General features: G+C 39.8%; 1 protein-coding gene across 2 annotated transcripts in view; it reads right to left on the bottom strand.

Annotated features, from left to right (window-relative positions):
- Positions 1-252: 252 nt before the first annotated feature.
- The window catches only part of LANCL3 (LanC like 3), an 87,844-nt gene continuing 74,027 nt past the window's right edge, over positions 253-14,069 (bottom strand). For both annotated transcript variants that reach the window (XM_035002940.1, XM_035002944.1), the window contains exons 4-5: positions 7,703-7,910; positions 253-910 (exon numbers count right to left, since the gene is read on the bottom strand). In XM_035002940.1, the coding sequence (XP_034858831.1) occupies positions 751-910; positions 7,703-7,910 (368 nt within the window). In that variant the 3' untranslated portion in view covers positions 253-750. The remainder of the gene's footprint in view (positions 911-7,702; positions 7,911-14,069) is intronic.

Raw genomic sequence — 14,069 nt, 5'->3', positions numbered from 1 at the left:
TCAGGACTTAAACTAAGTTAAGATATGTTTAGGGGTGCCTGGGGTTGTGAGTTTGAGCCCCACGTTGGGCATAGAAATTACTTAAAAATGAAATCTTTAAAAAAAAAAGGTTATGATATGTTTCCTTTAAAGTGCCCAGATTAATGATTAACAATAGAGATTCATATGCAAATTTATCCATTCAGTAAAAACCGTGAATTTCAATAAGTAAAGGCCTAAGACAACCAAGAGTTTCCTTTTTTTGTCCTTCAGCAACCTGACATTTCATTCCTCCTAGCAATTTTCAGCTGGGCAATTACTTTAGTTTTTGATTGTGTTTATTTCTGAATTTATGGGTGGAGGGCACCCATAAATGGCCAAATTCTCTTTCCAATTGCAAAGGTACTGGCATTTTATTTACATAGTCCACATTTCAGTTTTGTTTTCTATGCCATCACTGAAAAATGGATCATTTCTCTTTCCCTTTTTCCTCTGATCTCTGGTTTCATACCTATTCCCTGAAATTTTAAGTCTCTATGGTTTTTAGAAGAGTTGTGGGGTCTTAATTCTGCAGGTTCTCAAACTGTTCTCCCCCAAGTCTGGTACCATGTTGCCTTCACCTGCCTTCGCCCGCCCATCCCTCCTTCTGGCGGCAATGTTAAGGCTCCTGGTTGTGATAACCATTGAATGTGGCTTATGTGGAAACTGCCTCGGGTAGGCTTGGGAAATCTCAGTGACCTTCTGCAGGGCCACAGTGGGAGATGGAGCCTTCTAGACAAAGACGCTGAAGAGAGGGAACTCGGCCTGATTGGGCTGCAGCAGATCGATCAGAAAGCACACCGTCCCGGAGAAGCCTTCATACAAGCTGTATATACTTTCAAGGACCCGAGAGCCGGCCTTGAATTCCTCCGTAAATAAAAACTCAGCAAACCTAAGAGAAGAAAATAACATATGAACACGGGAGTGTTTCCATATTATTGGCCTTCAGTTGCTTCTTCCTCCTCTCTGCTAAGGTAAAGTTCTAGCACCATTTTCTTTGCAGAACTATATAATATTTTAAGAAAACCTTTTTCTCTGTTTAAAAAAAAAAAAGAAAAGAGGATCTGTTATATAATTGTGTATGTTTCACAACAAATTGTGTTGACAAGCAAATTCACTATTGTCAGAGTTTGCAAAGCAAAGCAGTTTGGTATTTTCTGTGGATTTCATTCCTTCTGTCATCCAATAATTAAAAGTAAAAGAGACAGATAAATAACCATATTTTTCTTTATCTGGAATAGAAGCAAGCTGAGGTATGACTGTTCCTTTGAAAGAGTAAATATGCTGTGATTCTGCAGGCATATCATTTCTGAGCTAGGTTTCATTTATATGTGACAGAGAGCAGAGACTGTGAAAATAAATGGGCAAGATTTTATACAACCTGTGCTTTGGGCAAACATAGGAATAAGATGAATGGGAAAAGGCAAGCAACATTTTATAATCATGACATCAAATAGCAAACTCAGCTCTAAGATAGATTATTTTTAGGACATCTGCCTTAAAAATACATCACTAGCCTCTAGATTCTCGATGAAAGATCCTTTTTCTTCTACGTGTATTTGCCACAAATCCTATTCAAATTGTTGATAGTGAGTAACACTGTAGTAGTTTACAGCTTTGAAAGTGCTGTGATCTGTGTTATCTCTTTTCGGACCTGCTGACACAATTACCAATTCAGAGGAACTCACAGGTTGGTAAGGCCTGAGAACTGATACTGCCATAAATTTAGATTATTGCTACTATGTGTGTGTGTGGGGGGGGGGGTCCTATGAAGAGTAATTACTTATTTGATCTTTTTAGGGCTCTTGGAATTATCAACAGCAGCTTAAAATAAGTCAGCAGGAAACATACTGCAATTCTGTTTGGTACAATTTTTTTATCAACTGTTTTCCTGAATATGCAACAATTTTTAAATGGAGTTAAAAATTTTAAACAGTATAATGATGATGACTCTTAAAGAGTTAATTCAAAATTTGTCATTATGCAATGAAACTTCAAAGTATAGCTTCAAGGAGTCATAAACTTTACAGTGCCACGGATCATTTCACGATCTGGACTCCTCCCAGAAAAAAAAGTCTTCAAATACAGAAAATAAAATACACAGGATTCCCAAGGAAATTAATTATATCAAGGCGCAGTTAGCAAAAGTTGTAAAACCCAATTTGTGAAATAATAATATATGGATTCCTTATTAACACATTAAAGAACAAGATCGAGTAGTGGGTCTAATAACTGCTGACATTTCTAAGTAGTTATGAGAGTCAAATATATTTCATAATATCTGCAACAAGAGCAATACGACGTGAGAATATCTATGACTTCTACTGGTGAGAGTCACGACTACTGCTACTTCTCCTGTGGCTTATTACCTACAGTCAGAATTGAAGGTAATGCTCCATTTCAGTTTGAGATATAATACTTTTCTCAAGTAAATTCACAAGCCCTAGATTAAGAAGCTCTGGTAGAGCAGAAAGAGGAAGGGCTTTGGAGTTGAGATCCCCAATTCTGATAATTTCATGTTATATGACCTTTGGCAAATTTCTTAATCTGACTTTAAAATGGTGAAGTTGCAGAGTTGTGTAAGATTACCTGTAAAGATTAAAGATACCGTATGTTAGGCTCTGAGCTTATGGCAAGCATTTGATAAATGGTAAATATCGTTTTTCACATAAACATAGTGGAATGTTTATAAAACAGAGACTACCATTCTACTATTCTTGAAAAGAAACCCATAGTTAATTTTGCTCTTTCTCCTCCTGACCTTTTCCCCCCAAACTTTGATTTATTTAGCACATTATTGAAATTATAGTCTGTATAATATTAATATCCTACATTTTACTTAAAAGTAATATGATAAACATTTTTTGTGCTTTTCAAAATAATTTCTAAATGATATATAGCATTTTATAAGAGTACCAGCAACATATGAGAGTAGCAGTTTCATTGTGTTCTGACCAGTATAGTTATCACTTTCAAGTGAAAATGACCAATTGAATTTGAATTAAAAATAAATAAATAAATAAATAAATAAAGTGAAAATGACTGCTCCCAAAATCTACCCAGTGATGCAAATTTCAAGCCAACGAATTTATTTTTCTAAAAAATTCTGTCGAAATAGAAGTCAGAATGGTAATTCTAGAACTAAAAAGAATTACAGACACTGAGAACATTACATATCAAAACATATTGATTATGACAAGAATTGAACTCTGGAAAATTCATCCATCTGAGAATTTTATTACTGTTATTATGAGAAAGATGTAAGGTATTCTAATGAAATATTTTTTTTAACTGTAGACAATAACAAAGGAAAGGAATACTAGAAAATCAAAAGGCAGAAAGTTTCTATGAATTAAGAAGCAAAAGAAACACAAAAAGAATCAATAAACAAAACCAAAAGCCAGTTCCTTGAAAGGATGAATGACATAGACAAAATGTTGGTATCTGACCAAAAAGGAAAAGCATTAGGAATGCAAAAAGGCATATAATCACAGACATGGGAAATTGAAAATATCATGGAACTACACTGTTAAAGCTTTACATCAAACATTTGAAAATCCATATGAACTAAATGTTTTTATAGAAATATATTCACTACCAAAATTATTTCAAGAAGAGGTAGAAACCCTGAATAATTAAATAATGATAGAAGAAACTGAAACCATTATCAAGCATTTTTCTGCAACTATAAATTTCAACCAGTGACTAAGTAATGTTTATTACAAGAAGGTACATATTGTCTGACATTACTGTTTTAGGAACTGCCAAAATTAGGGAAGTTTCCCCAGTTTGGGCCATAGAATATTTAACTTTGAATTATAATGAAGTGAAAATTTCAGTACACTAAAGCAATTAAATGCAATGCCCCCCATATATTCAGATATGACCTGCACATTTTCAGGCTCTACCTGGAAGTGAGAAATGGAACCTGTCTGAAGGGCCCTGGATCCCAGAACCTCATAACTAAGAGAGTGTGTAATCTAGGACTGGTCTGCCAGAAAAATAGAGGGGTTGTTCTGGCTCTTTTGACTAGGCTTTCTAGGGCCTGACAATCTCTGATGAAACCAATCCTAAAGGTGATATCACATTAGTCTAGACAGAATCCAAAAGGATTTTCTTTTTGTACGTTTGGGAAATAAAGGGTCAGGCTGCAACCAAACAGATTAGGGAGCCATGAATCAAAATATGTTAACAGAATTCCTGAACAATGAAGCTTCAAATGGAGGACTGACATATATTAGTATTTTTCCTTCAGTGTCTACCGGCAAATGTCATAAAAGGTATTTTATGTTTTTGTGTTTTTTACACTGAATATTAGCTAAGTTGGCTTGGGAAGACCTTTCTGAGAAAATGACTTTAGAGTGAAGGTCTGAATGAAGTCAGGGGCCTAGGAGATACATGTAGAAAGTGAGCATTACAGGTGGGGTGGGGGGAAACAAAACAGTGAGGTAGGTTGCACCTGGCACCTTCAAAGAACCAAAAGGAAGCCACTGTGGTAGAAAGAACTAGGTGGAAAAGAGCAGATGATGATCTCACAGAGGTAATGGGAGGCAAGATCCTGTAGCACCTTTTGTGCAAAGGACAGACTTTGGCTTTTCCTGAGTCATATGGGAAGCCACTGGATTTTCCTGAACAGAGGAGTGTCATGATCTGACATGATATACATCGTAAGAAGCAAATTTCAAAGGTCAGGGTGAAACACAAAAGCATTCCTAATAAAATCATCATTACTATTGCTCGTATTAATGAACATTTTTATGGAGATTCTGACCCATGCAATGGGGGAGGAGGGGGGAGAATACAAATGAGGAAGGAAGTAACAAAATTATAATTATTTGCAAATATGTCTTTCTAAACCCAATGAACTCTAATGAAAATCTAATAGAAACAGTAATGGACTTCAGAAAGGTGGCCAGATATATCATTACATCTATCAAAACTAAGATGTTTATAAGATACAATGCAGATTTATATGAAAGAAGTGCATCTTAGATTGCTAAACTGCAATAATATGCACGTTTTATTTTTTTAAATATTTTTATTTATTTATTTGACAGAGAGAGAGACCGCAAAAGAGGGAATACAAGCAGGGGAAGTGGTAGAGGGAGAAGCAGGCTTCCCGCAGAGCATGGAGCCCCATGCGGGGCTCGATCCCAGGACCCTGGGATCATGACCTGAGCCAAAGGCAGACGCTTAATGACTGAGCCACCCAGGCGCCCATATGCACGTTTTAAAAAGCTTTCGTAAATACCAGTAATAAATGACCTGAAAATACAGTGCAGGAAAAGATTCTACTCACAAACCTGGAAACATAAAATACCTAGGAATAAAAGTAACTAGAAACATGCAAGGGGCACCTGGGTGGCTCAGTTGGTTAAGCAACTGCTTTCGGCTCAGGTCATGATCCTGGAGTCCCTGGATCGAGTCCCGCATCGGGCTCCCTGCTTGGCAGGGAGTCTGCTTCTCCCTCTGACCCTCCCCCTCTCATGTACTCGCTCTCTCTCATTCTCTCTCTCTCAAATAAATAAATAAAATCTTAAAAAAATAAAAAATAAAAAACACAAAGATACCCAGATAACACCATTAAAAAAAGTAAGTTCTAGATTAGTCAAAGATTTGAAAGTTAAGATAACTTTTAAATGGGTGGGAGAAATGGGTGAAGGAGGTAAAAAATTTATTTTTTAAAAGTTAAAATCACAAAGGTACTAAAAGTCAATGTAAACTGATATTTTTGTAATCTTCGAGCAGGAAAGGTCTTTTTAAGTATAACACAAAATCCAGAAATCTTGAAAGTTTAACAAGAAAAATACTTAAAATTTTGGTCTGGCAAAAGACCTAAAGCTAAGTTGAAAGAGAAATGGCAAAGTAGGAGAATATTTACAGCATATATTGTAACAAAGAGTTACAATCCTCAAGATAAGCATCACAAGAGGATAAAAATGGGCAAACGATAAAGACAGGCTAGAAATACCCATGGGTCTAATGACTTCAATTCTAAAATTTCTGTGACAAGAAATGCTTGCACAGGCGCACAGAAATGTATGTACTGGCTATCTGGGACAATTTTGCTTGTTATTTGTAAAGATCACACAGGTACCAAGTGTCCATTACTTAAAGATTGGTGAAATTAATCATGGTACATCTATAATGAATAACCATACAGTCATTTAAACAATGAGATAGATCTATACAAACTGAAATGAAGGATGTCCCTTAAAAATTGTTCATTTAAAATTATAAGCTGTATGGACCGCCTGGGTGGCTCAGTCGTTAAGCGTCTGCCTTCGGCTCAGGTCATGATCCCGGGGTCCTGGGATCGAGCCCCACATTGGGCTCCCTGCTCAGCGGGAAGCCTGCTTATCTCTCTCCCACTCCCCCTGCTTGTGTTCCCTCTCTCGCTGTTTCTCTCTCTGTCAAATAAATAAAATTTTTTTTAAATTATAAGCTGTAAATGGCATGTATAGTACTATTATATATACATAATAGTAGGATCTTATTAATATATATTACATAGTTATATATACATAGATATATAAATATGCATTTATGCATAGAGAAATGTCTGGAGTGATAGAACTCTAATTTTTAGTAATAATAACAGTGAACACTTACTTACATTGCAGTTATTATGTGTCAGACACTGTTCTAAATGATAAATGAGGACACTATGCTAAGTGAAATAAGCCGGTTACAAAAAACAAATACTGCGTGGTAACACTTATATGAGGTATCTACAACAGCCAAACTCGTAGAAGCCAAGAATAGAATGGTGGTAGCCAGGCACTGGGGACAGAGGGGAAAATGGAAAGTTGTTGCTCAGTGGGTATAAAGTTTCAGCTATGCAAGGTGAATGAGTTCTAGAGATCTGCTGTACAACACTCCCTACAGCTAACACTTAAAAGTATGTTAAGAGGGGGTGCCTGGGTGGCGCAGTCAGTTAAACGTTGGACTCTTGGTTTCAGCTCAGGTCATGATCTCGGGGTTGTGGGATTGAGCCCCTCATGGGGCTCCACACTCAGTGCAGAGTGTGCTTGAGATTCTCTCTCCCTCTCCCTCTGGCCCTCCTGCTCATGCTGTCTCTCTCTCTCTCTCTCAAATAAATAAATAAATCTTTAAAGAAAATATGTTAAGAGGACAGATGTCATGTGAAATGTTCTTACCACAATTAAAAAATAATCTCAAATATACATACCCTTTGGCCCAGCAATTCCACTTCTAGGGCTTTATCTTTCAGATATACCCATACATGTGCAAACAATACATATATATAAGGTTATTCATGATAGCATTACTCGTAATGCAAAATATTGGAAATAATGCCCATATCCCTCTACATGGGACCTAGTAACTAAACTCTGGTTCATTCATGCAATGTAATACCATGCAACAGTAAAAATTAAGAGTTGCTTATGTACTGATTTAGGGTGATTGCTAAGAGAGCAAGGTGCTACCACTTGTATAAAACAAAGAGGGATGAAACTTTATATACACAGTATCTGAGAAGATAACTAAGAAACTGGTAACACTGTCACCTGGAAAGAGAAGCAAATTGCTAGAGTGCACAGTTGATGTGATGCATCTCTTTTTTCACTTTTCAAACTATGTGACTCTATTACCTATTCAGAACATGGATTCGATGAACGTTTAGGGAAAAAAAAAAAAAACCACGCCCAGATCAGCTGACCTTTGGGCTCGGTAGATGTATTTCGAGTTTCCGGTGAGGCGGTATAGCAGCAAGAAGACATAAGCACTGCCGGCGACACCGTGGCAAATCCCCGGCCCCTTCTTCAGCAGGCCCTTCTGCCACGTAAGTTCCCCACACCGGATACACGTGTCCAGGTACTGCGGTTTTTTGGAAACCAGATAAGCTTTGGCAAACAGATAGGCAATTCCTGTGAAAACATCAAAGACATCAGAGGTGACTTTGGGGCTTTATGCTATGGAGCAGAACTTCTCCAACTGTAAAAGGCTCACACATCACCGGTGTAGAACACCCATTCTAATCTGGTAGGTCTGAGGTAAGGCCTGAGATTCGGCATTTCTACCAAGTGCCCTTCTGGGAACCACGTTCTAGGAGCAGCGCTATAGAATCTTCCTGTCTTATGTTACCTGTGAGATTTAGTTGTTTGAATTGTATTGTGATATTGGCCCCTGGAGAAAGAGCAACAAGTACAAAGAGTGATACAATCCATAATTTACAAATGGGTTAATATTTAACGATGCATACTCTGGTAAGCATTAGGCATATCTGGCTATTTGAACACTTAGCAAGTGTTTATACGGCCTGCCCATTCCCCCACAGAGGTTCAGAATTTGTAATGTTAAAGTGCTTATAACTATACACCTTTTCTTAAGGCAAAACTGGGAGTCCTTCCAGAAACAACAATGATCCCAAACGACCTGGCCAAGACTTCTACTCCAGCTGTGAAGTGAGTCCTTCCCTACTCGATTGTTCTAAAGGAAGACAGTTTCCTTCCAAACTCCTCAACAGAGGCAATCTCAATTACACAGGCAGGAACAGAAACAAGAAAAGCGACAGCTATTAATGGAAATGATTTCCCCCAAGTTCCAGGTGCTCATATTCGGAGAGGAGATTAGTAACACAAGATCCCTCTCTCTCCTGCATGGCCTCTAACTCTCTCCTACATGAAGTGGGAAAGATTGGAATTTAGCAGGTTACGCGACTAGCTCGTCCATCAGGGTTATCTCTGCCTTTCACTGTCTTTTGACCAGGCTATTTTACAACTCTTTGGAGACAGAAATTACCTTGTAGACAACTGAGAGTAATGTAAATAATTCCTATTCCTAGAAAATCACATACTGTCTGGGAGAGATTGTTTTGACTTCCCTTGGCCTTTGTGGAAGCAGCCAGTTTTGCATCTATTAAGCAAATTCATGTCAGCTCTCCTAATGGCCCATAAATATGCCTGCTCCTGGAATTTTCCTTTGAAACCAGCTGTAACACCTTTCCGGTTCCCTCATTAATTAATGAGCTAAATAAAATTGTTGACCCACGTTTATTTTATATTTGTATGAGTCATGATTTTAGTCTCTTTTAGAATTGATCCTCTAACACTTCCTATGATTAACACATAACAACAGGTTCTCAGCCAAGGCTTTCCAGTCAACCACTGACAATGGTCACCCATAGCCTATTGTCCTTCTTCACTTCTAGGAACAAAGTGTCTTCCACAAGCTAAAAGAAGATATTAAAAGAATTGAACTTATTTACACATTTATTCATTCACTGTATCCATTCTGTCGTAAGTGATCGTTGGTTACTGTATACGTGGCCCTAGGCAGGGCTTGCTTCATGGGCATGTGACCTGTACAGTCTCCAAGGGTCTCCAGAAGGACCTCATGCTGGGTTTAATACTCTGCTGTTACCATCTTGAAATTAATAATCAATTTTTTAAAGAAGGCTGCCTTGGGTGCCTGGGTGGCTCAGATGGTTAAGCGTCTGCCTTCGGCTCAGGTCATGATCCCGGGGTCCTGGGATCGAGTCCCACATCGGGCTCCCGGCTCGGCGGGGAGCCTGCTTCTCCCTCTGACCCTCTCCCCTCTCATGCTGTTTCTCGCTCGCTCGCTCTCTAAAAAAAAAAATAAATAAAATCTTTAAAAAAAAATAAAGAAGGCTGCCTTTTCACTTTGTGCTGGGCCCCCCAAATTATGTAGCCAGTCTTGGCCTTAGGTTATACGAAATAAATGCTAAACAAGATTCCTGACCTTCAGGAAGGTACTGTCTAGAAAGGGAGAAAAAATTTGTACATGTGACTGATATACATCATAGGACATGGAGTTCCTGATGCTGTTGGAGCATAAAATGAATGACGCTGTCAATAACCCTAGAGGGATCAAAAAAGTGGAAGTTCCCTGAGGGAGACAGTTGGGTGAGGCCCAGGATAGAAGTAGGGCTTTCTTCAGGATTTTGCAGGATGCATAGGAAACTCCAAGCCCAACATGAGTTACAGAGAGCATTCTAGGCATCAGGATCAATAAGGGCAAAGATTTGCAGCCAGGGCAAACAATCCACATGAAGACCAGTGGTGCAGTGTTCTAACCAATAGGACAGGGAGATGGAAGGGTAGATTGGGTTCACCTTATGGATGGTTTTACAAGTCCAGTTAAGCAGCATGGACTATATTCTGTGGGCAATAGGGAACCAATGGGAGGGATTTTGTTGTGGATTGGTTGGGTTTTACTTTTAATGATGCGGTTAGTATTATAGACAAAATGTCCCACAGTGGTGTCAAGAGAGAACTAAAGAAGCACAATGGGGTAGCTATGAGCTGGTCATGTCGGCAGAAAGATGGCAAAGAGGCTAATAAAAGGCTCAAAGGATTTGGTGGTTGTTTAGACAGTAACTGAGCACCTACTATATATCAGGTACAGTAGTAGGTGCTAAGGTTTTAAAAAGCCTCTCCCTTCACAGTGTTTACAATCTAACTGGAGGCATTAATTAGGTTATCTGAGGGGAAAGAGAGCTGTCATGGAACACACAGGATGGCTCCTAACCCACACCTAGAGGTAGGAAAGGCCCACTAGGGGGAGTGATACCATCTAGCCTGACTACGAAAGATGAGGAAGAATTAGCCGGGTGAACTGGGAGCCCTTGGTGCTCTGCTGGATTGCCTTTACCTTACCTGCAGGTGCCCCATTTCCCAGATGCTATGAATTGGCTGCTCATAAAGCTCACAGCTGCCCTCTTCTTGAGAGATTTGCACTCACCCAAATGAAAGGTTATGCTATATGCCCACCTCCCCAGGAGATTTCAGCCAACGACTGGCTCTGACACAGGGAAACCAAAGGTCAGCTCCCCTGCCTCAGGATGGACCAACCCTGTGGTGTAATCTATGACTCTTGGCACCCACTCAGAAGCCAGGTGAAGCTAGTCTCCATTTGAGACACAAAAAGCCCTCTGTGACTCAGCTCTTACTCTGTTCTGCCAAAGTCTCCTCCATTACCTACTTGAAGATTTTCGCTTCAGTAAAACTAAACCCCCCACAGTTCCCCTTCCTTCACTATGTGGTTCCAAGCCTCTGACTGACTTTTCTTGGAATAATCTTCCCAACTTTCTTGGCCTGGCCAATTCACCTCAGACATCACTGCCTCCAGGAAGCCCTCCCCAAACCTGGAGGGGCACCTGGAATCCCTCTTCTGAGTTCCCATCATTCCCTATACAAACCTTAGCACTTAGACGATATCATATTAAAATTTTGTTTATATGTCTGCCTCCCCTAGGACCTTACCAACTACTCATGGGCGGGAACTCTATCTCGTTCACTTTTGCTCCCCTCGTCTACGGCATGCTGTTTGACCTGGCAAGGGCCCCCAAAACATCTGCTGACTTTATAATGTCTCATTTCTCACCCCAGCACAGGCCGACACCGAGGCAGAGACGAGATGTGGAAGCAAGAAGGGCTGATATGGTCCAGTTGCTGTGCCAGGCTATTAGCCCAAGGCAGCTTAATATAGCTATCGATCCTCTGCTTCCGGCCAGAGACAAAGGACCTCTTCCTGCAGCCTGAATCACAGAATGGTCCATGGAAGGGACCTTGAAAGACTTCTAAACCTCTTGTCTTCTAACCTGACCTACTGAAACCCGCAATAAGGTTGCTTAATCGAAAAGGAAGGAATGTTGGGTTTCTTTGCTTTTGATAGGAGCCGTGTCATTTTGTCACTGGAACACTGATTATTGGGCACTTACCAGAAACCTAAGTCACCAATGATATACGTGTTTACTGAACACTGGGAAAAGAAATCATTACTTAAGAAATATGGTTTGGGAAGCTAAACCTGTGAAAGCACGCAATCTAGCAGAGCCTCGTGACAGACTCGGCACGGAAAGTTTGAACAGACTGGAGCATCACCCCACAGGTCCGTTCTGCGGTCTGTCATTTCACTGAGGCACACATTGTACGGCGCGTGACAAAGCCTGGGGACCAATGACACCTGCACTGGTCAAGCCCTTGTTTTCTATTCAAAGTCACATACCCAGGAGCCCTTGTGAAATGATTTTAAAAACTAGCCACACCTGTGTTTCCTCCTCTGCGTGAGGAAAGGAAATGCACTGTCCGTGTTACCACAGTAATGATGTAACATAATGCAATCTAGAGTTTATTTTAGACACAGCATTTGTTTTAATGATTTTGTAAATGACTCTCATCCTGTATTTCAGAATCATTAAGGCTATGAAGAGGTCATATGCATCTGCCTGCTGTATGGCGTTGTATTTAGTGAGAAAAACTAGATGCCACACTGGCTATTTCTAAATGTGGGTGTCTGCAGATCTTTTGGGACATATCCCTCAGGAAGGGCAAGAGTCCACAGGACAAAGGGGATCTGGGGTGATCAAAAGACTGACTTTCACCGCTCCATCACCACATACTCATTTCACAGATGAAGAAACAAAGCCACGAAGGGCACACAGTGGTTTTCTCAAGGTCATTTAGTGGATAGCATTGGGGCTACGATTAGAACCCAAAGTTATTCACTTCGAGGCAAGAACTATTTCCACACTGCCTAAATGATAACTAATTAGAACCTGTAGAGGTGGGTTAAGGACAGTCGATAGGAAACAACTGTAGGGGGAGATAAGGTATTGTTGATGAAGTTCCACATTTGGATTATCTCTTGCAGGTTTTTATTCACAGAATCAGTCTGCTGCCCCAAACCATCCGCACTGTTCATAAATCTGCTCTCAAAAAATGTTTTCCTCAAACAAGTGAAAATGATTTTTCTAAGTCATCTTTTTTAGAATTTTGGGGAAGTTTAGTGTTGCCGACTTGATGGTCTTTAACCTGTACTTATCAGATTTATAATCACTCTTAGGTTGTTTTTAGCACATCACATAAAAGGAGGACCAATACCCTTGAGGTGGGAGTGCGGGTTGGCATACATAATGGGCCCCAGTTGGTTCTTTATTCATTTGTGAACTGGTTTATTTTTGGTAGTTCAGTGAATACAGGGTTTTAATGAGTTTGCTCTGCAACCTATGTTTAATCTTACCAAGATACAGAACGTGAATGATATATGAGGACAAATGAAGTCCCCAAGGTGATAAATCATACGCTATACTGTTACAGTGCATGATTTACAAAGACACCCCCATCAATTAACTGACCCAGTCACTCCTTTTAATGGATTATCTTCCCATCTTTGCAAGGCTGTTACTAGCACTTTGAGTCCCTTTAAAATATTCTGTATTTAATTTGGGACACCTTCAAAATTCAAGGATTCTGGGGGTGCTTGGAGGATAGCCAGAGACCATCACTGAGAATGATTAAAGGGAAATGGGATAGGAGAGTGCTGAGCGTAACATGAAGGGATATCATTTCCAGAATGGTAAATAACTTGTTCTTCTCCAAAAAGTTCAAAGCCAGAAGAAATGGGCTCAAATCATCACCAGCGGGAATGAGCCTGGACATAATGCACAATGCGCTGGCGCCGGGACAAGCACACACAGGAGCCTTTGAAGTCCCTTCCTTAGGTAAACGTGGCAGGTGCAGAAAACATGGCCAATGAGCTAAAACTTGTTATTCTTCAACTTAAACTGTACCAAAGAAAAAATGAAATCTCAGTTGGATTACAGGTTAATTAGGTAAGGAGCGGAAAGGAAGTAATAAAAATCAGGTAACAGACTAAAGAGAAATCGAATATATTTTAAAGCTGTGCTCATGGCACTGAAGCATAGACTTGAAAATTAAATCCACTCCTGGGGCGCCTGGGTAGCTCTCAGTTAAGCATCTGCCTTCGGCTCAGGTCATGATCCCAAGGTCCTGGGATTGAGCCCTGCGTCAGGGTCCCTGCTCAGTGGGGAGCCTGCTTCTCCCTCTGCCCCTCCTCTAGCTGGCTCTCTCTCTCAAATAAATAAATAAATAAAAATCTTAAAAAAAAAAAAGAAAATTAAATTCACCTAATCCAAAATTTTTGTGTTATTTTGGTATTTTAAATCTCTCCCCTGGCCAATCAACTGAAATTGATTTATTTGAATTTAACTTCTTTCAAATTGCTCCTTCTCAGAAAGCCTAATTAACAGGGTAATGGGATTT

Source organism: Mirounga leonina, unplaced genomic scaffold, assembly GCF_011800145.1.
Source record: "Mirounga leonina isolate KUSES-001 unplaced genomic scaffold, KU_Mleo_1.0 Mir_101609, whole genome shotgun sequence".
NCBI classification, from domain to species: Eukaryota; Metazoa; Chordata; class Mammalia; order Carnivora; family Phocidae; genus Mirounga; species Mirounga leonina.
The sequence above is the reverse complement of the archived record's forward strand: the minus strand, read 5'-3'. Positions and strand labels throughout refer to the sequence as shown.